This window comes from Chelonoidis abingdonii, chromosome 6, assembly GCF_003597395.2.
Source record: "Chelonoidis abingdonii isolate Lonesome George chromosome 6, CheloAbing_2.0, whole genome shotgun sequence".
Lineage (NCBI taxonomy): Eukaryota > Metazoa > Chordata > Testudines > Testudinidae > Chelonoidis > Chelonoidis abingdonii.
The window spans coordinates 78,695,676-78,721,541 of NC_133774.1; the positions used below are offsets into that span (position 1 = coordinate 78,695,676).

A 25,866-nucleotide genomic window follows, 5' to 3' on the forward strand; every position below is an offset into this window, starting at 1 on the left:
GAAGCATGAGCAGCACTACTGCAGTTGTGCAGGCCAATGGACACTGCTTGTTAGAATTTCTGGACTCAGATGCATGGCACACATATACACCCATGTGTAGAATACACATTGAGACCAGCACTCAAAGAAGAATTTCAATATATTTGCAAGAAAGAAGTCAGAAAACCAGCCTTTTATATTTAATTATTCATTCAGTTTCCTAGTTGACGGCATCAACGAGGGACTCATTACATAAATGAAAGTTAGATCCATGTGAGCCAAGACCAGAGAAATATCAATTAAGGGTTTAAAGAAAATCAGGTCCAAAAAATTCTAGAAGCCAGTGCCAGATGAAGTTTTACCCACCTCATTCAGCTAAGGGTCACACTTAATTTGGATAAAATGGAGCAAATAGTTACATCTTTCATACAGAAGTTTAGTCTGTGGATGTTATAGGTCTAATATGGTCTGTCACCTGCTCTCAGCAGAAGACTCAACTCTTTTCCCCAAAAAGAGATAGGGGATTACAAGATAAGAAATTTGAAAGATCAGAAGGGGAATGACCCTTGGTAGGCCAGATGGCCCATTTCAGTTAATTTATTTCACCTTTAACAGTCTGGGAGTCATATCTCCTAAACAATAGGCTCTACTTCAAATATTCCCTCCCAGAAAACATAGCATAAGTGAAGGAACAAAATGGACACCATGTAGAATCAAGCACATGGGTTTATTACACACAGTGCTGGCAGAGTGTCACTTTGCTTATTGGGCTCAGAGGCACTGCCAAGTCATTGATTACAATAGATTATAGGGAATATTCATGGGCGGAGGGAAGTGACGGGGTGGAAGGTCCTGAGCCCCTGGATAGATCTAGCAGCAAGACAAGATAAGAACAGTAAGACAATAGTCTAAAGATTACATAATGTCTCCACTCATGGTTTCAGGTTAATGTGTAACATACTGTTAGTACACAGGTGTTTTCCTGTAAACAATGTATAAAGTGTATAATTATAAAATACATATGTTGAATTCTGATTTTGGGCCCAGAGGAATGAGGTAACTCTTCTGATTGTCCAACAGGTACATTCCTGGGGGTTAAAGCAAAAAGACATTGAAAAGTATACGGCAATAGAAATTGTTTTTCAGGTTGCCTATTGTGTTTCTAAAGTCAGACACGGGAATCTGGGAGGGAGCGGTGCACCAATTAGAAGGGAGGATGTCATATCTCGTACTGGCATGCTTGAACTGTGTCAGGGTTTTACATACACAGCACATGCCTTTTGGCCCTTCAATAAGGATATTCAACACACTGAAGAAATGGATGATGGGACTTGCACTGGACACATTGATCTGTTAAGAGTAGCATAGCCCTATGCGCTACTACTTCCTATACTCCATTCAGACTAGGAAAATGAGGAAGTTTATTTGATGGGATAAGATGCCCACAAAGTATTCTAGGCTAAAGTAAATGTAAGACTTGGTTAGAATTTTTCAAGAGAATTACATAAGGGTGCTTCAGAAGAATTCTGAGGGGGGAGAGTACAGTTGTGTCAACATATAGAACATTTTTGTCCCAAATAGCATAATGGATCAGAAAGACTGGATTGTTAAGGGTTAATGTCTCTTCTACCTGTAAAGGGTTACAAGCAGGGAACTGGAACAGCTGATGAGAAGACCAATCAGGAGACAAGATACTTTTAAACCTGGGTGGAGGGAAGTTTTGTGTGTGTTCTTTGTCCATTGCGTGTTCTTCTCTCGGGGGGTCTGACAGAGACCAGACATTACTACAGGCTCTCTAAGTTTCTGTTCAATAGTAAGTAAAACAGGCGGTTTAGGCTTTTTGTTTGTTTTACTCTATTGCAATGTGGATCTGGCTGGTTAACTTTTATATGTGAGTTGCTGGGAATATTTTTATTTGTATTATGGTACTGGGGGAAAAGTTCTTTCTGGTCTGTAATATTTACATCTTGAAATTACAGAGATAATTCTTTACTTTTTTCCTTTCTTTTATTAAAAGATTTCTTTTTAAACCTGATTGATTTTTTTCTCTGGTTAAGGCTGAGGAATGAAGGGAGGGGATCTCTTGTGTTAGATTTACGGAGCGTGATCATGTACTGCCTCAGGAAGAGGGAAAGAGGAGGAAAAAACCTGCCGGCTTGTGTTTCACTGGAGATTGAAGCACAGGATCTTCTAGGGGAACCCAGGGAGGGGAAGCCTAGGAGTGGCACTAGTGAGGGAAAGAGTTTACTCTCCCTGTGTTAAGATCCAGGGGATCTGGGTCTTGGGGGTCCCCAGGGAAGGTTTTGGGAAGACCAGAGTTTATCAAACACTCAAAGTTTTGATTGGTGGCAGCATATCAGATCTAAGCTGGTAATTAAGCTTAGAGAAATTCATGCAGGTACCCAAATTTTGGATGCTAAGATTCAGATTTGGGAATTATACCATATGACATGAACATTTTAAGTTTACTCATCACAATGTGACTTTTCATGTCAAGACATATCAGTCAATGGGGTAATGTGCTATTGATGTAAGGAGATGGGTGGCATCCACTGGAAACACTGAATATCTGCATTATTGAAATGAATTAAATAAATCTGTTGTGGTTTTTTTTAGAAAAGTGTGAGTTTGTTAAAAAAATTTCAAAACAGTTTCGAGAAAACAAAGAAGAGTTTTTATTACTCTTAGTATTTTAGGAATCAGTTGAGCTGATCAAAAAAAATGCCAGTTGTTCCTTGCCAGATATTTACAATTTTTTTTCATATTTCCTACAAAAAATAAAAATCAGTTTCATTGAAACACCAGAACTGAAAACCAAAAATTATTTTTCCAAACATTGCAAAATTCAGTTTGTAGTAAATATGATCAATTTTTGGTTTTAAAAACAGAATTGCTTGATTTTATTCCTCTCAAAAAAATGAAGTTTTGAAAACACAAAATTTCTGTTAAATTTTCAGGGTTTTTTGAGAAGCTATTTTTATTGAAAAAACAGTTTGTGACCAGCTCTAATAACCAGTAAATTGGAGTATCAAAATAAATTAATCACTTCCAGAATTTCACTGTAGAAAGAGAGAAGTTCTAATTAATAATGTGTTACTATTCTGCAAGATAGTGGTGATGGTGGATAAAAGACAGTGGCATAAACGTGGCTGAGACTGACTTAAAAATAGTGCTTATTCATGACATAAATATTATAGTCAAGATTCCTTTATTAGTATTTTTCTGTCATAAACTCTTCTGCTTTTCAAACTAACCATACCAGCCTCTGTGCAGTCATTCAAAGAGTCCTGTGGCTCTGACGAAGTGGGTATTCACCCACGAAAGCTTATGCTCCAATACATCTGTTAGTCTGTAAGGTGCCACAGGACTCTTTGTTGCTTTTTACAGATCCAGACTAACACGGCTACCCCTCTGATACTTGTGCAGTCATTGATGTTTCTTTGAAAGGAAAACACTGCTGTGATATAGAAAAGAAAATTATTTGAAGTTCAGATGTCCTAAAAAGTTAGAGATAAAATATATTCTGAACCTTTAGAACTCAGGAAATTATGTCCAGTTTTAACTGGTTTCATAGCACACATTTAACAACTGACTTGGCACTTATATGAAACACTTTCCCCCTACCCCTTCATTGTTTGGAAGCTGTATATTTAATCTTTTCCAAAAGATTATGGGTACATAGATTTACAGTATATACCACATAATATGTACATTTTAAAACCCATTCACTGACATGAATACACATCCTCTTTGCTGTTTGGAGTCCAAGAAGTGTCCATATAAAATAATTGTAAATATGCATGTTTTATTTCAACTCCATCTATACCATCTGGATTGAGAATGAAATCTTGAACCATTGAAGACATCATGGCAAGGCCTACTGGAGTCACTGAAATTATGGATTTGCCAGTCAGAGTTTCTGTTATAGATCCTTATTCTCAAAGGTTTATAACTAGATTACAAAACTGTGCTTGAGGATGAATGTTAGTTAGAAATGTCTCTAGATAAATTGTTTTCTTCCAAATTTCAAAACTAAAGTCAGCCACTTGTCTACAAAAGTAAACAAATACCAATTATAGTTTGACAGACTTCTATCATTCACAAGTGATTTTGTGATACAGCTCATATCTTGCTGTGAGGTTGTCCAAAATGTGGAATTAGCTCTTTCGTTTTTTAATTAAATAGCTGATAAAAATAGGCGACTACATACTAGTGGATACATTTCTCCATTTTAATGTTATATGGATTTACAAATATGCCTAACTGCTCTAGAGTTGTTGCAGTCCATCTGCTAGATAAAATGTATTTTTAAGTTTCCCAAATATGTATTTTCCCATCCAGGGCCATAACTGATAGTCAGATGAATACATATGAAGACCATAAATAAAATGCATATCATGGGGACTTACAAAATGTGAGCCTAACCCTGAAGTCTTTATTCACATGGATAGTTCTTATTTTCTCACAGAAGCGTTTGTAGGATCTTACAAAAAATAGGGTCAGTACAGTATGCCCAGAGTATGCTCAGTATGCTATGGCCACTGGCTTTTTCAAAAAAGGAGCAGCAGAGGGACTGTGATTATTTGTGAAAGCTAGTGTGAATAACCAGTGGTTTGTAGGAAGAATAATGATCAATTTACAAACCCTAGTCATCAGTTTACATTATAGGCTACCTTTGCAATAAAAGGACAGGACTTCTTTTAAAAAAAAGATCACTCAGAATATGTGAAGCACAGAAGTTAAATTGCAAGAAAACAGACGGTGGTACTCTTCTAAACTCCAGTCATAAATAAGGTCTGTCCAAATGAATCATCAAAGTGAGGCACCACTTACACTACATGGTGCAGATGTGCAAAATTGAACAGGCTCTCCATGCTTCATTGGGCAGCATGAGTTAGACTCCTGCTCTGTGTGTATGTTCATGGGCTCTGCTGAGCTCATTGTACTTTGCTCCCCTTCAGTACGGATCTGATCAGCTCCTTGGGCTTGATTTGATCAGCAAAAAAAGTTAGCTTGTAAGCAATTTGGGGAAGGGACCGTCTTTTTGTTCTGTGTTTCTATAGAACCTAGAACAATGGAGTCTTGGTGTATGAGTAGGGCTCATAAGCACTATGATAATACAAACAATAATTGATAGGATCTCCCAAACCGCATCTACCCATGGTGCCAGCATGAGGTGACATTCACAGTAGATTTTATGAACAATCATGCAAGAAAAGAGGGGGAATTGCAGATTTGCACAATGAAATAATTAAGTATTGACATTTAGATTATCATCACTGGTTTCCAATCAGTTAACCCCTGACAGAGATGTATGGGGTAATTTACACCTCCAAGGGCTATTGTTTCAGACTCAGATATTGCAACTTCACTTACACACGGTTCACATGTCTGAGGTTTTCTTCACAGCTATAACAGCTAGAGACTTAGACCTGGCCTACACAAGAAATTTACACTGCAAAATTCAAGTTATAAAACAAAAATCACTTTTGGAGTACAGTATCAGAGGGGTAGCCGTGTTAGTCTGCATCTGTAAAAGCAGCAAAGAATCCTGTGGCACCTTATAGACTAACAGACGTTTTGGAGCATGAGCTTTCGTGGGTGAATACACACTTCATCAGATGCATGACGAAGATGCATGACGAAGATCTGACGAAGTAGGTATTCACCCACGAAAATCATGCTCCAAAACGTCTGTTAGTCTATAAGGTGCCACAGGATTCTTCGCTGCCTTTGGAGTACAATCAAACTAAAATTGTTATACTTTGTTTTATATTTTTACATGAGTGATGGGCTTTATTTTTTAACTTTTAAGTTACGCCCTGTCATAGATGCAGAAGTTTCTTGTCCATCTGGCTCCTCTAATCATTCCATTTGCCCCAATGACTCCCTCCCATTCCCTGCTCTCCCTTGCCTTCATTTTTACTCTCCCCTTATCCTACTCCTTAGCCTCATTCTCCTCCAGCTCTTTCCCCTCACAACAAAACCCTGCTTTAGATTCTCCCACTTAAAAAAACCCACCCTCAACCCCACTTGCCTATGAACTACCAACCCCATTTCTCCCTTCAGTCTGGTTTCTTCTTCTGGCATTTCACTGAAACATCTCACACTAAAGTGCTAATGACCTCTTCCTGACCAAAGCTCAGAACCACTATTTCATCCTCATTCTCCTCAAGCTGTCAGCCACCTTTGACACCATTAACCAGGGTGTAGCGAGGGGGGTCCCCTCCCCCACGCTCCTGAGACAGGGCATAGGCTAGGGACCCTGCAGCCCCGGACAGAGGCCCGGCCGCCTATCCCCGCCCCTAGGAAGTCAAGGGGCGGGACCGGAAGTGCAAGGGGCCCCTCGGCCGTTTCCCGCCCAGGAAGTCAGGGGCGGGACAGGAAGTATAAAACCCGGTCCCAGCCCTCAGTTGGAGGAGGCGCGCGAAGGCAGACGTGGGTGCCTGAGCTCCGCTGGCCTGCTTACCCCCGCTCGATCCGGAGGGCCCTGGCTGACCTCCCTGGGGCCAGCCCAGAGCGGCGGGCCGCGCCTTCGGACGCTCGCCCTGCCGGAGGACTGGCCGGACCGCCTGGACCCCGGTACCCGAGGACTGGACGGCCCGCCCGAACCCCAGGATGCTTGAGGACTGGACCGGACCGCCTGACCTGGTACCCCGAGGACTGGACTGGACCCCTGCTGCCGAGCTGTGAGGAACCGTGGTCTGGGATCCTTGGACGACCCCAGTGAAGGCAGGTACCCAGGGAGGGGAGTTGGAAGCGCCCGGGGCGGCTGACTACAGTCAGCGCGACAGGCCCGAGCCGGGCCCCTCGGCCGTTTCCCGCCCCAGGAAGTCAGGGGCGGGACAGGAAGTATAAAACCCGGTCCCAGCCCTCAGTTGGAGGAGGCGCGCGAAGGCAGACGTGGGTGCCTGAGCTCCGCTGGGCCGCTTACCCCTCGCTCGGTATCCGGAGGGCCTGGCTGACCTCCCTGGGGCCAGCCCAGAGCGGCGGCGCGCCTTCGGACGCTCGCCCTGCCGGAGGACTGGACCGGACCGCCTGGACCCCGGTACCCGAGGACTGGACGGCCCGCCCGAACCCAGGATGCTGAGGACTGGACCGGACCGCCTGGACCTGGTACCCCGAGGACTGGACTGGACCCCCTGCTGCCGAGCGTGAGGAACCGATGGTCTGGGAATCCTTGGACGACCCCAGTGAAGGGCAGGTACCCAGGGAGGGGAGGTTGGAAGCAGCCCGGGGGCGGCTGACTACAGTCAGGCCGCAGACAGGCCCCGAGCCGACCGAGTGTTGTTGCTTTTGCCCTCGACAGAGTCCAAGCTGCTAGCTCGCTGGCAAGGACCCTACGAGGTGCTTCGGAAAGTCGGCCCGGTCACCTACGAGGTCAACCAGCCCGACCGTCGGAAAAGGATCCAGAGGTACCATGTTAATCTCCTAAAACCGTGGCAGGAGCGAGAGGGGCTCTTGAATGACCCCTCCCCGCCCGAACCTGAACTGGGACCCCAGGCCGGGCCGCCCGACGTTCCCACAGCACCACAGCTTGGGGAAACCCTAAGCGAGGAGCAGAGGAAGCAGACAGCCTGCCTCCTGCAGGCGTTTCGCAAGACCTTCACCACCCAGCCAGGCTGCACGACCCTCGAACACCATACCGTCCAGACAGAACCGGGAGTGGTGATCCGGGAGCCAACCAGGCCCCTACCCCCCCGGATGCGACAGGTCATAGAAGAAGAGGTACAGGCGATGTTAGAACTTGGCGTCATCGAGCAGTCACAGAGCGAGTGGCATAGGCCCGTGGTCTTGGTCCCCAAGCCTGACGGTACCCAGCGCTTTTGCATCGACTTTCGGCGTGTTAACTCTGTGTCAAAGTTTGACGCGTACCCGATGCCACGGGTGGACGAGTTGCTGGACCGCCTGGGTGAGGCCCACTTCCTCACCACCCTCGATCTCACCAAGGGCTATTGGCAAATCCCGCTCGACCCTGCCTCCCGGGAGAAAACCGCGTTTGCTGCACCCTCCGGCCTCTATCACTTCACTCGGATGCCCTTCGGCCTCCATGGGGCCCCGGCAACGTTCCAGAGACTGATGGACCGTCTCCTTCGTCCGCACCAGGAATACGCCGCCGCCTACCTGGACGATGTGATCATCTACAGCAAGTTCTGGGACGACCACCTGGAACGGGTAGCCGCGGTCCTGCGGACCCTACGGGATGCCGGACTGACTGCCAACCCGAAGAAGTGCCGGATCGGCTGGCATGAAACCACTTACCTCGGCTACACGATCGGCGGCGGACAGGTGCGGCCGCTCGTGGGGAAGGTCCAGGCCCTGGCTGCCTGCCTGGCCCCCACCACGAAACGACAGGTACGCCGCTTCCTTGGGTTGGCAGGTTACTATCGGAGGTTCATCCCGAGCTTTGCCTCCATCGCAGCCCCCCTAACGGACCTCCTCACCAAGGACAGCCCACGTCGGATAGAATGGACCCCTGCGTGTGATCATGCCTTCCGGACCCTCAAAGATCGCCTTTGCCAAGAACCCGTCCTATACAGTCCGGACTTCCACCGCGGGTTCATCCTGCAGACCGACGCCTCCGAGGTAGGACGAGGCGCGGTCCTGTCTCAGGAGGTGGGGGGCGAAGAGCACCCCGTTGTCTACCTGAGTCGGAAGCTGTTTCCACGGGAACGACACTATGTCGTGGTTGAGAAGGAAGCCCTGTCCGTGAAGTGGGCCTGTGATGCCCTCCGCTATTACCTCCTGGGCGGAACCTTCGTCTTGGTTACCGACCACTCCACGCTCCGCTGGTTGGCCCAGATGAGAAACAACAATATGCGGCTCACGCGGTGGTATTTGGCGTTACAGCAATATGCCTTCAACGTCCGCCACCGGGCCGGTAAGGAGCATCTTAACGCTGACTTCATGTCCCGCCTTGCGGAGATGGAGGGGCCTGCCCTCGAGGGCCCGGGGTCAGCTTTGAGGGGGTGTGTGTGTAGCGAGGGGGCTCCCCTCCCCCACGCTCCTGAGACAGGTAATAGGCCAGAAACCCTGCGGTCCCGGGCAGAGGCCCGGCCGCCTATCCCCGCCCCCAGGAAGCCAAGGGGCGGGACCGGAAGTTCAATGCCCCCTCTGCCTGCTCCCGCCCCCAGGAAGTCAGGGGGCGGGACAGGAAGTGTAAAAGCCCGGTCCCAGCCCTCAGTTAGGAGGAGGCCGCTGGAGAAGGCAGACGTGGGTGCCCGAGCTCCCTCTGGGTCCGGCTTACCCCACCCCTGGTATCCGGAGGGGTCCTGGCCTGACCTCCCCTGGGGCCAGTACCCAGAGCAGCGGGCGGAGCCTTCGGACGTTCGCCCTGTGGAGGACTGGACCAGACCGCCCGAATCCCGGGACGCTGAGGACTGGACCGGACTGCCTAGACCCCGGTACCCCGAGGACTGGACCGGACCGCCCGAATCCCGGGACGCTGAGGACTGGACCGGACCGCCTGGACCCCGGTACCCCGAGGACTGGACCAGACCGCCCGAATCCCAATACACTGAGGACTGGACTGGGCCCCCCGCTGCCGAGCCGGCTGAGGAACCTATGATCTGGGAACCCCTGGACGACGCCGGCGAAGGGCAGGTACTCCGGGAGGGGGAGGTTGGAAGCAGCCCGGGGGCGGCTGACTACAGTCAGGCAGCAGAAGGCCCCGAGCCGATGGCCGTGTGCATCGGCCAGGATCCCCACTGACCACCCGGTCAGTGTGTTTCGGTGGGAACCCTGCTGCTCACCGGTCAGTGTGTTTCGGGCCGGATCCCCACTGACCGCCTTAGCGGCGACAGCCACTGCTAGGGCCCTGGGCTGGAACGCAGTGGAATGGGAGGGCCTGCGTTCCCCCTGCCACCCCTTAAGGGTGGCAGACTCCCCCCTTCCTTTACTGAACTTGATCGCCTCCAATTGTCCCTTGCTCTGCCCTGCCCCAAAGGGCCGGAGCCCCTAGACTGTTTGTCGCTCTGCCCTGCCCCAAAGGGCCGGAGCCCCTAGACTGTTTGTTGCTCTGCCCTGCCCCAAAGGGCCGGAGCCCCTAGACTGTTTGTCGCTCTGCCCTGCCCCAAAGGGCCGGAGCCCCTAACCTGTTTGTTCACTGTCCCGCCCTACCTAAGGGCTTGGACTACAGACTCCATTCGCTCAGCCCCCGCGACCCGGAGCTGAGCCGCGGCCAAGGCCGTTACACAGGGTCTTCTTGATGATATCTTGGTTACCCTTGGCTTTAATGACTGTCCCCCAAAGTTTTCCTTCTACTTCTCTAATCATGCCATCATGATTTTCAGAGGATTCTCCTCATCCCTCTCCAGCTTTCTGTCTGGGTCCCACAGAGCTATGACCTTGATATCCTTCTCTTCTTCCACTACACCTTATCTCTGGGTAATCTCACCTGCAAGCACAAATTCAGCTACCATCTCTATGCCAATGACTCTGAAATCTCTCTCTCTCTTTACCCCAAATCTGTCTATTGCTGCCCAACACTACAACACTGTCTTGCCAGGAAGGATGTAATGTTCTCCCACTCCTAATTATTCAGTGTGTTGCTGTGAAGATCATTTTCTTAGCCTCTTTGTTACTGTCTTAGAAATGTTACTAAAATGCCCTCACTTTTCTTTCAAGGGAGATATAGAGACCTTAATCTGTGCTTTTGCTTTTATTACCTCTAATCTGAAATACTGAAACTCCCTTTTTATAGGGCTCTCAGTTGGATCTATTAATAGAATATGCTTCCTACCAAGCAGCTTCAAGATTTGCTAAGGCAGATCAACATATTTCTGTCCTTTGAATAGGTAACCAGAAGCATTTGAAAATGTTCTGTATTTTAACATTTTAGTTTTTAGTCTTAAAGTTCTTCATAATCCTGACCCCTCAGATCAAAAGTCGGCTTGCAAAGTGAAAACTGGGGAACTCTGCTGATCAAGATGACAATATGTAGACTTTTGAGAGGAAAAAAGTGAATATGTTCAGCAAAGGGAATACAGAAGCTTCTTACCCTTACTTGTTTTGGGCTGAAATGTTACAATATGACTTGAAATGGGTACACACAGGCCACGTCTAGACTACGCACCGTATCGGTGCGTTTAAATCGATTGCTCGGGGATTGATATATCGCGTCTAATCTAGACGGGATATATCGATCCCTGAGCGCGCTTATATTGATTCCGGAACTCCACCAACCCCAACGGAGTTCCGGAATCGACATGGCGAGCCGCGGACATCGATCCCACGTGGTGAGGACGGGTAAGTAAATCGATTTTAGATATTCGACTTCAGCTATGTTATTCACGTAGCTGAAATTGCGTATCTAAAATCGATTTTACCCCGTAGTGTAGACCAGCCCACAGAGAACAGAAAGGAGTCAGAGTTGCAATTAGTCCTGTAATCATGACAGCTGCCAACCTGATGTTGCTATAGAAATTAGGGACTTGATTCTCACTTACACACTGTGTACAGGGACCTTAAAATGGCTGCAAATGTAATTTTCACCTGTTTTAAGATTTCTTTAAAATGCTACAGCAGTGTAAAGAGACCCTCGTGTAAATGAGACTCCTTATCTTTTTCACTTCTGATTTTTGTGTTTGGATTTGTGAATTTGGCATTGCATTGAAATAGGCTGGGCTTCTTGTTTTGGTGCTGTCCATATAATTATAGAGATCAAATTCCCTGGGTCCATCTATATTGTAATACAATATTAAATCATATCAATATTTGTCTAATTTTCCCATCCTCACAACAACGTCTGGCTCTCCTCTACTGCAGTTGGTATTGATACAGATAGAAGAGAGAGCTACTGAACCACTAATACTACGTCTTGCAGTATCTTGAATTCAAGTTGGAAGTTTTCCATCCAAGTACTGGTTTGCCCTGCCTCTGCTGAGTTTGTAAAACATGATAAAAATCACAGCCTAAGGTGGTACATCTGCAGTTCACTGAGAAGGTATGTCTGGCCACCAGTTAGCAGCCAAACATCAAAACATAAGTAGATCTAAATGTTAGATCCTGAAGTGTATGTATTATAGAGGTATCTGAACTCAGTTTAGATTTCATTCCTTATTATGCAGGCTTTGAAGTCAAAGAATTCTTAGAGCAACAGTGCCATCCAGGGGCCAGTTAATTAATGCTGTGTAATCAAAATAATTGCCTAGAACTTTTAATATATGTATAAACAATAATTTCTGCTGTGATTATATTTGGAATGATTTCTTCAAGTGTATTCATATCTGATTTTACATAATCTGAACAGTGGAACAGATTACAGTGTAGAAATCTAAAACAATAAGTTTGATTTTCAGCTGTGGCTGTGAAACCTGTAACTGGAATAACATAGGAAATATATAAAGTGGTTTAAGATGATTGCATTTAAAAATCATGTGGCAATTCACTCTAGCATAATAAATCTGAAGCAAAGGGAAAAGTATCTTTTGATGAAACCTTGATAAACAGTTTAAGCCTCAATCCTGAAAATACTTATACACGTGCTTAACTTGACTTCATTGAAACTATTCACAGTGTATAATATTAAACATGTATGTAAATTTTTACATGGTTGAGGCTTTACATAGCTTAATTACTGTATATCCCATATTTTGCTTTCCAATAAAAGTGGTACTTTAATTAGCTTGGGTCTAGAGGAAGTTATTTTTTTACAGGGATTAAATTAAACGATTGCCAAGAAACTTATCACTCTGCATGTTATGCTCTTATTACTTTTTTATTATTGCTATATGTTAGCCTTACAATGGCAGCAACTACCATCAAAATGTGGATGTAATCCAGTCGTGGGAAAGACTTAATAAGACTGCTGTCTGGAGCATAGATTTCTATTAGTGACTGCATTTATTGAGAAGACTGTCTCACTACCAGCATTTATCTTCCATATTGCATCTGTGTTTTTTCATTTCTTTTTTAGGCTCTAATTCTAAAAAGACTTATGCATGTGCTTAACTTTAAGCATGTGAGTACTGTCACTAAAATATTATACATTGAAACTACTTAATTTCACTTGCTCATAACTTTCTCCTTTTAGGCTGAAACTTTCCCATGTTTGATGTCTGCACAATTTTAAAATAATGTATTCAGCTTTTTTTTAATTTATAAGAGAATGGGGAATAAATATATTGCTCTGTTATTCACGTTGTTTAGGTTTCTTGTGCATTGGATTAGCTGAATTTCAAACTGCTCACAGCTACTTTGCAATGAGCCAAGTCTCCCTACATTTGAATTAAAACAAAAAGTAACTCTTCCTTTATTCAAATTCCTTTCCCCATGGTCCCAAATTTCTTTCAGATTTTGAGGGATGTAAGATCTGAAAATACTATAGATTAGGTAAAAGCTTAAATTTTCAATTCTATAGCTGGTAAAAAAAAAATTAAAACCCTGTGGAGCATAATGAAACTCAGACACATGGAGTGACTGGATGGCTCCCCCATGAATTCTTTATAATTCTGTCATTTTTAAAAACTTGTTAGACATGTAATTTGTTCATTATATAAAATGCAGCAAGGGCCAGATCCAGTGAATCTAGAGGAAGGTATATTTGTTTTACAGGGTTAGAATGAACAATTGCCAAGAAATTTGCCACTCTGCATGTCATGCTCTTACTACTTTTTTATTAGTGCTATGTTCGCCTTACAATGACAGCAACTACCATCAAGTTGTGGATGCAATTCACTCCGTGGGAAAGACCTAGCACGGACTAGAACCTGTGTCAGCATGAGCGTGGATCCAGGGGCAGGACGGCATGAGGCGGGGGGGCTATGTCCAGATCCTGCACACACACGTGAGAGGGTGTCTGTGCAGGATGTGGACACAGAGCCCTCCCCTCCCACGCGTGAGCTCAATCACAAAGCTCCATTATTCAATGTATAAAAAGTCCTGACAGAGCCATAAGCTCAAATCCCTGAAAAACAAAGGAAAAGTCTCTTCCCTGCCTCGCCACCGCTCCGCACATCACCCAGCAACTTCCACCACCTCTGCCCCAGAACATCCGTGGTTCAGTCAAGTTCGCTCAGGCCAGCGAGAGGCCGCCGGTGCCTAGACTGGCCCTCATCATCGGGACGCTACCTAGAGCGTCTCCGCAACACCGAGAGCAGTGCGCATGCGCGCGGTTTCCCTTCGTGTTTGTCTTTGCAAAGAGTGTGAGGTGGGGGGCCCGCGCTTCCCCACGCCCGGGGGCTGCTGCTTCGCGTGGGCTGTCGCGGTGCAGTGGGGCCCGGAGCGGCGGCCCCCGCCGCCATGGCGCAGGTGCTGAACCTCAACAATGAGGTGAGTCTGCACGCGGCTCCCCTCCCCCCGCACGTGGCCTGCGCCGGCGGTTTCCTGGCTGCTCCCTCCTGGGGCTCAGAACCGGGGGCCTCTGGCAGGGGGGTGCGCCCCCAGTTGAGGGGCGTAGGAAGAGCGCTAGGGGGCGGGTCCCAGGCTGCGCATGGATGGAGGGAGAGTGATGCGGGGTCCTAGCCGGGCGCGAATTGTGTCTTGGGTGTTTAGCTAGTCTCGCGTTTCAGAGGGGCGCTGGGATTAGGCATGTTGTGGCCCCTCAAAGTCTGGCCAATACCAATCAGAGGAGGCCCCAGTAGCTTTGCAGTGTGGCCCATGGTGCCCAGGGTGTTCATAAGTAGTGGCTTGATCAAATTCGTGGTCCATTTTGGTCAATTTCAAGATCATAGGCTTTTAAACATAGTCAATTTCAGGGTTTTAGATATTTACACCTGATATTTCACAGTGTTGTAACCATGGGGGTGCAGACCCAAAAGAGGGTGGGGGAGGGGTTGGTATTTTCACCCTTATTTCTGTGCTGTTGGTGACAGGTGCTGCCTTCAGAACAGGGCAGCTGGGTTGTGCAGACATGAGGTCTGCATTGTATGGGGGGCATCAGCTCTTTTGGGGGGCAGGGCTGGCCTTATGGCAGCCTCCACTAGCAGCTGGAGCCTGGTGTGTGGTAGGACCCTGGTGGGACACCCCCAGCCCTGCCTCTCCCTGGCAGATTTCTCCGGGGGGGACGGACCAGATTTCACAACCTGTGATACATTTTTCATGGCTGTGAATTTGGTAGTGTCCTATTTATAAGCCTCTAGAAATGTTTGGTCCATATTCTGCCTCTGTCACCTGGATTGGGTCTACACAGGATGCTGTAAACTTCATGTTACACCTTCATGTTGACACCACTGGGATTGAGATATGGCAGGTGGAGATGTGCAGTTGTCTGGCTCCATGGGTTCCAGAGGGCTGTGCCCCATCCTGATCCAAGTAACTGTAACCAACAGCAATGAGTACTAGCCTTTCTGCGCAGCTCAGAGTGGTGTTTAATCTGATGGAGTCTGTAATTTTGTTGGCTGTTCCTTTTGCCTTAAAAGTAAGAGCAGGTTCAACAGTTTCTTCCAGTTTTTAAAAACTATACGTATCCCTTTGGCTTCTGGCAGATTGAAATGCTGCCCTTAGATGGAGCTAGCCTGATTAAGATTAACAAAAGATTAGGATGCCATCATCCATGTTCTGGGTAATGTCCTAATGGAAAGCACAGACTTTCTCCCTTGAGGCTGCTGAGAAGAGAAAGGGTGCTGTCATTCAGTGACCCTAAGATCCTCTCAGTGCCACCTGGCAAAGGGTTCACTGTCATGTGACAGTAACTCCTATGAGGTCTGACAAACACACTACATCTAACACATTGCTATCCTCGTATTTACATATAAAAATGTCTTGTAAGGTATTGAATGAAAGCCAGTAGCCCACTGGTCATTAATATAATTGTGATATGTATGTATCTATATGGATAATTATGATACTTGCTGATGATATACTTTAAAGTCTATAGTCAAACAAAGGGAGAAGCAGGCTTTCTTTCACACAGGAGGGAAGGTATTTATCTCCTTGTCTCTAAAGTAAATTAAGCATTGTGGAACCAACACAAAGAAAGCCCTATTTGAATGTACCTCATCAGGAAAAGCTAGATTGACTGGGGGGATGTAAAATCAGCATAGAAGGATACTGGAGTCTGAACCCCAAGCGTTCATCTGGAAACAAATACAGCAAATTCTGGGGAAATAAAAAGTGAAGCAAAAAGACACTTTGATGATCCATCACTGAGAGCAGGTCTACACTTAAAACACCATGACAGAACAGTTGCACTTTAGTTAGGACACTACTACACCCATGGGAGAGCTTCTGTCAGCATAGTTCATCCACCTCCACAAGAGGTGAGTAGTTAGGTCAACAGGAGAAGCCCTCCTGTCGACATAGCGCTGGCTACACTGGGGGTTAGATAGGAATTACTGTCTCTCAGGAGTGTGGATTTTTCACACCCCTGAGCCACATAGTTATATTGATGTAAGTTTATAGAGTAGACCTGGCCCGAGAGAGCAAAGAGGACTGTGTCTTTGGATCCATGTTTTAGACCGTGGCCTGGAAGGGACTGGTAACTGAGAAGTTGCTATAGGTGAGAAACTTAACATAGACATAGATTTTAGCCTGTTAGAGTTGTGTTTAGTCTCTCAGAACCATGGTATACTTTTGTTTCATTTGTAACAGTATCTGTTTCCACTATCTTTACTCAGTATCATTCAAATCTCTGTTTTATTAATAAACTTGTTTTATCCCAAGTAGATCTCAGTACTTTAATATTAAGCAAAGTGTGAATTCTTTGTTGACTCATCTAAGCTGGTGTGCATGCTATCTCTTTGATGGCAGTGGACTTGGTAATTACTGAGTGTCCAATGATGGACTGGATACCACAGCAGAATGCTCTTCTCGGGGCTCAGGAGCTGGGATAGTAGTGTTACCTGCAAAGCAAAGTGACAGAGTCTTGAGAAGCTTCAGTGGTATCTAACAGACTAGTTCACTGGTTTGAGCATTGGCCTGCTAAACCCAGGGTTGTGAGTTCAATCCTTGCAGGGGGATGTTTGAGGATTTAGTTGGGGATTAGTCCTGCTTTGAGCAGGGGGTTGGACTAGATGACTTCCTGAGGTCCCTTGCAAACCTGTGATTTTATGATGCTGTCACCCAGTTTAGCTCCAGCAATTCTCTGTTGCTAAGGCAGAGGGGTCGCAAGGTCACCCATACTTTTGGGTGCCCTGAAAGTGTTTCAGATTCCAACTCACATGTTATCCCAAAAACCTTTTAGGGGCTACATCTTTCATATTAGCTTCTGTCAAGTAAGTATTTGATAATATGAAACCATACTCAGTCCCTGATGGAAATAGGAAGCCCAGTCTTTCTTACCTCCCTCTGAGTCCTCATACAGGAGGGCTGAGGACAAAAGGAAGAGGTAGATTCTTCAAGCTTGCAATCAATACCCAGGTATATTGCAGTGGACAATTAATGAAGGCTTACAGCTAACGAAGGGTTAATGTTTTACTCTCAATTCTCTCAGTATGCATAGTATCTTAAAACAATTCTTAAGCCTTGTTTATATGTACAAGGAAATAAGGATATTCTTGACTAAAGTTCAGTTGTTACTATAATTCAGGTAGCCAATCGATATTCATCTTCCGGAGACATTCTTTTTGGATTAATTGCGGTAAAACTAAAAACTCTACTTCTTTGTTCTGTTACAAATTACCGAATCTTTTAAAACATTTCTTCCTAATTTAAACTGTCATACTTTGACAGCAGTTTTAAATGGTCCTGCATTATTGAGAGCTTTCAAATTAGGGAATAAAATACCTGCAATCTGATTTTGTCCATCTTGTGAATGTGCAGGACAGCAGGGGGAGCATGAGACATAATATTTGGGCCTGTATTTTGCAACTGATAGTTGAAGTTAGGACTGGTCTACAAAGGGGGAAATTTCCCATAAAAAGTATTCTTCAATAGGTATTCAGATATAATTTAGCTAATAGGTATAATTCCCCTTTGTTGTCACTAGTCTGCAGTAAAAGTGACTTTAATCTGGAATAATTACTCTGCTTTGGACACAGAGTAATTATTCAGGAATAAAATTACTTTTTTTGGAGTACAGTGTTAACATGGTAAATTATTCAGGAATAGATATCTGCTAATGTTGTTCTGGTCAGGTGTCTGTAGACAAGCCCTTAGAGTGGGTGACACAGATGCAAGGGATCATGCATTTGATTGAGTACGGTTGCTGACTGAGATCCCTATTACGCTAAGGTTATAGAAGCCTTAGAGCTTAAGCTTACTCTGCCTCTGACTTTAATCAGGTAATTAAATACAATTGTTTTGCATTCTTTTAACTTCTTGTAAATTGGGTAGGTTCTGGGCTAAGTTTGTCTAGATCCAGACCTGTCCTTTTAACTTCCAAATATTCAGCATGATAGAAACCAGACAGAACAGGCAGTCTGTTTACATAAAATTGAAAAATAAGCATGAGTATCTGTTTAGTGACTTTGCTCTTTGTGTGCTACCCCACTTGAGATTTGGGATTCTAAAATATTAATTTGTACTTGAAAATAAAATTGCAGTTCTACTCTCTAAAGTGTTTTAAAGCAATTCACTGTGGGGCTGCGCATTTTCCAAAGGACTACGGTTACTTTTTGCAGTTTGAGTATAAAGATACTGTTTTTCTAAGTGCTAATCATGTAAACTTTTAACTTGGATTTGAAAGTCATGTATACTTTCCTCCTTGTAGATTGATTCTGGTAATAAAGATTCAACTAAAAGGCTTAACCATGTATAATTGAGGTTGTTTGGAGCAGAATTAACTATTCTGGATGAGTTTATGGATCAGCCAGAATTGAATCCAGCTTGCTTGTGCAGCTGTGTTGACTTTCAAGTGCTAACAAGAATAAAAAGGGCTACAAATAGGCTTGGCAGAATTCAATTTTTATTTTTTATAATTTTAACAGGTATTGGTTTATTTAAAACATTTTAAGACTTTTTATTTATTTAAATTTTCATAGTTGCACATAATTAGAGGGTCTAAGCATTTTTAACTTTTTTTATCAGTTTAGATTTTCACAGTTGTGGGAATTTAGGAGAGTAGGGGTCAGACAATGGGAATCTCACTATAATTTAATATCAGTAAATGTTAACAAATAGTTTAAAAGCTTTCTAAAGTTATACTATGACAGTAGACATTGAGATTCAAAAACTTAAAAGCTTTGTAACTGTTAAAACACAAGTTGTCAACTGTGTGTCAGCATTTACAAAGCAAATATCGATAAATCAAACACTAATAACTAAGTTCTCAAGCAACATTTTTCTTACATTGCCTACCTGTAAATTTTGATTACCATCAATAGAAATACTTTTTCGTTGGTTTGTATGAATGGTGAACTGGACACTTGCCGATAATCTAATCTTCCGAAACCTAAATATAAACTTATTTTTGGCCCTAAAGTAAGTAGACATGATTTTAAATGCACCGAGGGAACATATTTTTGATTGAGTGTAATTTATACAGATACTTTTCAAAGTAGAACCACACTAGTAAAAATAACTAATGAATGTGGGAAACGAGTGGTGAAGGCAAGCATGTTACATACCAGTTTTGGCAATTGTTTCATTTAGTGTTATCACAAATTGCATTATTTTGTCTTTAAGATTATAGAAGAGTTTGTGAAGTCCTGGAATTGATACCAGTAATCATAAAAAATAATACAACTTAAAATGAGTTGGCAAAAATCAAACAAACCCAAGCCACACAAATTTTGTGAAAAGTCCTGATCTCATTTGACATAATGTATTATTGTACACTAGAGAACTAAGCAAAAGACTGACCACAGAATACATGCATATTGCACTAGTACATGCTGAATTAGAAATACCTTTTGAGTTAGTGAAAAAAATCCACATTGGAGTTACTCAGGGATGATAATATAGGTAGAAAATGAAGAGAAGAGATGGTAGAGCTGAACAATAGTAGTTAAAGAAAAAAGCACTTTCAGACAAAGTATACAGGTAAGATGGGACACTACTGGAGGTACTAAGTGATGCGGGGGAAATGTGTGGGTTATTTGAGAGGGTATTATGAAGATTCTTGATCTTGTTAGCAGCTAATAAGGAGGAACGGAGTCTAGGCTCTGAAATCTTGTGGCAGTATTATGAGATATTGATGAATGACCGTAGTTTTTCAGGACACTATAAAGAGAAAATAGAAGGGATACTGAATTTCTTATAAAGAAGCTAGTGTTTGTATTTAAGATATTCATCTTGCAGGCAAAGAGAGGAGCTTTACCATTTTCCTTCTTGAGCGTGTGCATTGTTTCAGTCAGGTCAGCAGAGGATCTAAGCTGAAAACCAGTCAAGCAAGTATTCTTAAAAAGGACTGTTGATGCTCAGCAAATTTAAAATTAGTTATATAGAAAAAATATATTTTCTGGGAAACTAAACTGAAATAAGTTACAAGGGCAATTGTAATAGACCAGGTGGAGAGCTCTGTCCTATGTTCAGGAGATAGTGGAGATTGACAGCGTTGGACTAGTTTGATTGCATTGCCTGAACATACAGTGTTTCTCTTCTCTTAAAATCCAAACCAAATCCCGATTCACAAATTGAAATGCTTCAGATAAGCTGTTTAATTTTTTGTTTTAAAAATGTACACCTTTTTTTATGGCTGCAAAGAGGAACATTAAATGTTGCATCTATTTAAATAGTAATTTATAGTTGCTGACATAGTTAAATTTGTTTTGAGAACTTTAAGGGCAAATGTTTGATTATTTACTAAAGGCACCTCTGGGAGTGCAGAAGGCTTTTAAAGCAAGGTCTACAGTCATTTAATGCTGTAGTCACCTGCTTGTTTTTTTTCCCCCCATCCTGTAGTGATACATCATGGAGGTGATCTGAGCCTGCTAATTCCAGCAATGTTTTAAAGATGCTTTTTGGAAGCAGAGAAATTTTCCAGCTGCTTTTCTCAAATGCCTTTTTATTTTGGGAACCCAGTTACCCATAATGTGGATATCCAGTCTGAACTATGACCATGTTTATTTATAAGTCATATGCTTGTTGAGTTTATTTAAATAGGGACTGTAGCTTGTCCAAGATTCTTTGAGTAAACGGCTCTGTTTATGCTGTGTTGTGTTTTTCTGGAAGCATTTATCAAAACAAAACACACAATCTGAGATCTGATAATGTTCAAAAGTTTTCAGAGATACTTGTCATTAAGTGACGGCTGACAGGTTGTTAAGTCGGCAGTGTTGATGTCCTGCTGGGAACTAGACTGAGGCAGAGGAAATTTATCTCCTCAGTGGAGTATGAGAAATCAGATTTTCAAAATTGCTCTACGGTAAGGTCTGGTACTCTTAATTTTTTTAAAGTGTTTAACTTACATTTTACAAAAATACAGAATTTTCAAAAATTGGTTTCATACATGGTCCAGTAATCTGATGCATTTTCTGTATCTAATCTGTGTCAGGCATTGTTAATCTGCATTAAGATTTTTATGGATTTGTTTTCTGTAATTAGATGTACTGCTTTGACTACCTTTTGATTTTACGTTGCTATTTTCCTTTTATTTATTAGTATACCTGAATAGACAGAGTTTGAGAACAGTGTTGTTAAAAAAAAATCTGTTGCTTTATGGTAGTAATAGAAGAGTCATATTAGTGTAAGGGAGCCTGAACTCCAGTTGTCACATCTGGGCTTTTTCAGAGGCTGGGCAGAGCAAATAAAAAACTTCCTACATCATGGAGGGGTTAAAGAAAAGTTTTTGAAAAGCTTTCTTCAACCAGTTTCCTAAACATTTCTCAAGGAGAACTTTTTCACTGTTAACATTCTCCTTCCTTCCTCTCTCTCCTCCCAAAGGATGGTCTGATTCCTAATCCCAGTCAGTCAACCTTCTTCTCAGAGCACACACCCCGTCTAAAGAGTGCTGAAGCAGTTACTAATTATCCCTTTGCCAGCCCCTGAGGGTGAAGTAATTAATCATAGAGCTTGGCTACACTGGAGAGTTGCAGCACTGGTGGTGGGTTTACAGCGCTGTAACTTACTCACCGTCCACACTTGCAAGGCACATACAGCGCTGCATCTCCCTGGCTGCAGCGCTGGCTGTACTCCTGCTCTGCCTGGGATAGTAACGATTGCAGTGCTGGTGATGCGCAGCGCTGCTCCGTCAGTGTGGCCACCAAAAGCGCTGTAATTGGCCTCCAGAGGTATCAAGAGTATCCCAGAATGCCTGTTCAGCCACTCTGCTCATCAGTTTTGCATTCTACTGCCTGGCTCAGGTGACTGCCCTTAAATGCCCCGGAATTTTAAAATCCCTTCCTGTTTGCTCAGCCAGGTGTGGAGTGCAATCAGTGAACTTTTCCAAGTGACTATCCTCCAAGTACAGATGAGCCCAGCATGGCGCAATGGCGAGTTGCTGGACCTCCTAGTGTTTGGGGTGAGGAAGCTGTGCAGTCACAGCTGCGCTTCAGCCGTAGGAATTACGATACCTATGGGCAGATATAAGGGCCATGCTGGAAAGGGGCCATGACCGGGACGCGCTGCAGTGCAGGGTTAAAGTGAAGGAGCTGCGGAGTGCCTATTGCAAAGCCCGTGAGGGAAACTGCCGCTCTGGTGCTGCCCCACGACCTGCCATTTTTACAAAGAGCTGGACGCGATACTTGGGGGTGACCCCACTGCCAATCTGAAGGACCACGATGGACACTTCAGAGCGGGAGTGGGGGAGGGAGGAGGGGGGAGGAGGAAACCGAGAGTGAGGGTACTGGGGTGGAGGGAGACACCCCGGAGTCCCAGGAGGCATGCAGCCAGGAGCTCTTCTCAAGCCAGGAGGAAGGTAGCCAGTCGCAGCAGCCGGTACTTGGTGAAGGACAAGCAGAGGAGCGGGTTCCCGTAAGCGGCTTTTTTTTCAGGATGGAAATGTTTCGGGAGAGGAGGGAGGGTTAGGGCTGCATGCATGCATGCCTAGATGTGGAATAGCCCATTGATGTGGTCTATCACGTCGCGGTAATCGGCCTCGGTAATCTCTTCAAAAGTTTCAGCCAGAGCGTGGGCAATGCGCTTGCGCAAGTTTATTGGAGAGAGCCACTGTGGTCCTTGTCCCAGTCAGGCTAACGCGTCCCGCCACTGTGCCGCGAGGGGTGGGGGGACCATTGCTGCACACAGGCAAGCTGCATAGGGGCCAGGGCGGAATCCGCATTGCTGTAGAAGACCCTCCCGCTCTTTCCCAGGTGACCCGCAGCAGCGAGATATCTTGCAGGATAACTCCTGTGGAAATGTTGGAAGAGTGTTCAGTGTAGGTGCCCCCTGCAGCTGTTTGCTTTCCCCAACACACAGAAACCCTAGTACAGCCCAGAAGCAATCAGTCCCCCTTCCCAGGTTGACTTGCAGCAGCAAGATTTTGCAGGATCAACTCCTGTGGAAAATGTTGGGAAACTGTTCAGTGTAGGTGCCCCCTGCAGCTGTTTGCTTTCCCCAACGCACAAAAACCCCAGTACAGCCCTGAAGCAATCAGTCCCCCTTACTCACCATTTCGGGGCTCCTGTGGGTTATGTGCGCTCTCTTTGGCATGGGAAAATTATGCTATTGTGAAGACTGTAAACTCCTTCACTGTGTGGGAATAACTGTCTGAGATATAAACAATGCTGCCTCTGTTAACTGTTGCCTTTTTTCCTTTCTACAAGCAACCTTGACTTCTCGGATGCCCGTTTATCAACAGCTCAAAGACTCAAAACCTCTGGAAGAAGCCGCAAAAAAGCAAAGACGACCTGCTGCAAGCAGTTATGGATCACTCTGCCAGAGAGAATCAAAAAACTGCAGGACTGGAGGGAAAGGAAAGCAGATCCGCCAGAGAAACGCAGCGGCCAGGAAGAAAAGCACAAAGCAGCTGATAAGCATCCTGGCGCGCCAAGCGGACTCTATCCAGGCGCTCGTAGCCATGCAGGCAGAGCACTACCTGTGCCGCCCCCCCCCATCCAAAGCTCTTTCCCTTGTGCCCCAATGTCAGCTCAAAACCCCCTTCCCCAGCATCAGGTTCTTACCACCACAGCTGCCTCCAACACCTGTACGTTCACCAACAGCCCTGAGAACTACGACCCTTACCCTCTGCACTCAACCCCCATCACCATGCAGTATAGCATCCTGAAGTGCAGCAGTCATTGCACAGCACTCCAGACAGGACATATTCAAACCTGTGACTGTACAGTTCCCCACCCACCCCCCTGCCCTTTTAGGTTCCCAAAATGTTGTGTGTCTGTCAATAAAGTTATTTTCTTTTCAATAAATGAATTCTTGGCTTTGAAAAACAGTCTTTATTATTGCAGAAAGTAAAAGATACCTTAGCCCAGGAAAGAAACAGGCACTGCAAATCAGCTTAGGAAAAACAGATTCCTACTAACATTGTAACCACTGCACTTCACTCCCGTGCAAGGCACCAAACATTACTGTTGGTTTTCAGCCTCAAATTCCTCCCTCAAGGCATCCCTAATCCTTGAAGCCCTGTGCTGGGCCTCTCTAGTAGCCCTGCTCTCTGGCTGTGCAAATTCAGCCTCCAGGCATTGAACCTCAGAGGTCCATGCCTGACTGAATGTTTCACCCTTCCCTTCACAAATATATGGAGGGTACAGCACGCGGATATAACCGCAGGGATGCTGCTTTCCCCAAGTCTAGCTTCCCATACAGAGATCTCCAGCGCCCTTTAAACAGGCAAAAGCACACTCCACAGTCATTCGGCACCGGCTCAGCCTGTAGTTGAACCGTTCCTTGCTCCTGTCAAGCTTTCCCTGTATACGGTTTCATGAGCCAAGGCATTAACGGGTAAGCGGGGTCTCCAAGGATCACAATGGGCATTTCAACGTCCCCTACTGTGATCTTCCGTCTGGGAAAAAAGTCCCTGCCTGCAGCTTCCTGAACAGGCCAGTGTTCCGAAAAGATGCGTGCATCATGCACCTTTCCAGGCCAGCCTGTGTTAATGTCAATGAAACCCACAGTGATCCACAAGCGCCTGGAGAACCATAGAGAAATACCCCTTCCATTAACGTACTCGGATGCTAGGTGGGGTGGTGCCAGAATAGGAATATGCGTCCCATCTATCGCCCCTCCACAGTTAGGGAAACCCATTTGTGCAAAGCCATCCACAATGTCCTGCACGTTCCCCAGAGTCACGGTTTTTCTTAGCAGGATGCGATTAATGGCCCTGCAAACTTGCATCAAAACATTCCAACGGTCGACTTTCCACTCCAAACTGGTTCCGACCGATCGGTAGCTGTCTGGAGTTGCCAGCTTCCAGATTGCAATAGCCACCCGCTTCTCCACTGGCAGGGCAGCTCTCAATCTCGTGTCCTTGCGCCGCAGGGTGGGGGCGAGCTCAGCACACAGTCCCATGAAAGTGGCTTTTCTCATCCGAAAAGTTCTGCAGCCACTGCTCGTCATCCCAGACTTCCATGACGATGTGATCCCACCACTCAGTGCTTGTTTTGCAACTATGGTCACTCTGCAGCTCCTTCACTATTACCCTGCACTGCACGCTCAGCCAGGTCTCATGGCCTCTCCAGCAAATGGCCCTTGATATTGCCCACTCACTGTCACTTTGGAGCTGAAGGAATATCTCAACTGCCAAACGTGATGTGCTGGCGAGACTCATCAGCATACTCCTCAGCAGCTCTGGCTCCATTTCCCACAGAAATCGCTCTGCACAGAAACCGTTGGGAGAGTCACAATGGCTCCAAACGTGGATGGAAAAACAGTGACTGCTGGGATGTGAAGCGATGCATCACAGAGCGTTGGGACAGGAAGCGGAATGACCCGCACCCTTCCATCCCTTTCCCACAACCCATGGCGCCAAAATTGGACGAGGTGCTCTGTGGGATAGCTGCCCATAATGCACCACTCCCAACAGCGCTGCAAATGTGGCCACACTGCAGCGCTTTCCCTATACAGCTGTACGAAGACGGCTGTAACTCCTAGCGCTGTACGGCTGTAACTCCTAGCGCTGTACGGCTGCAAGTGTAGCCATACCCCAAAGTGATTGAGGTGGTCTGGGAGGCCCTG

General features: G+C 45.3%; 1 protein-coding gene across 3 annotated transcripts in view; it reads left to right on the plus strand.

The window, feature by feature from the left end:
- Positions 1-14,074: 14,074 nt before the first annotated feature.
- SRFBP1 (serum response factor binding protein 1) overlaps positions 14,075-25,866 on the plus strand; it is a 122,714-nt gene continuing 110,922 nt past the window's right edge. The window contains exon 1 of one of the 3 annotated variants that reach the window (XM_032790783.2): positions 14,075-14,250. In XM_032790783.2, coding sequence (XP_032646674.1) covers positions 14,221-14,250 — 30 coding nt within the window. In that variant the 5' untranslated portion in view covers positions 14,075-14,220. The remainder of the gene's footprint in view (positions 14,251-25,866) is intronic. The other 2 variants (XM_032790784.2, XM_032790785.2) reach the window with 2 other exon arrangements.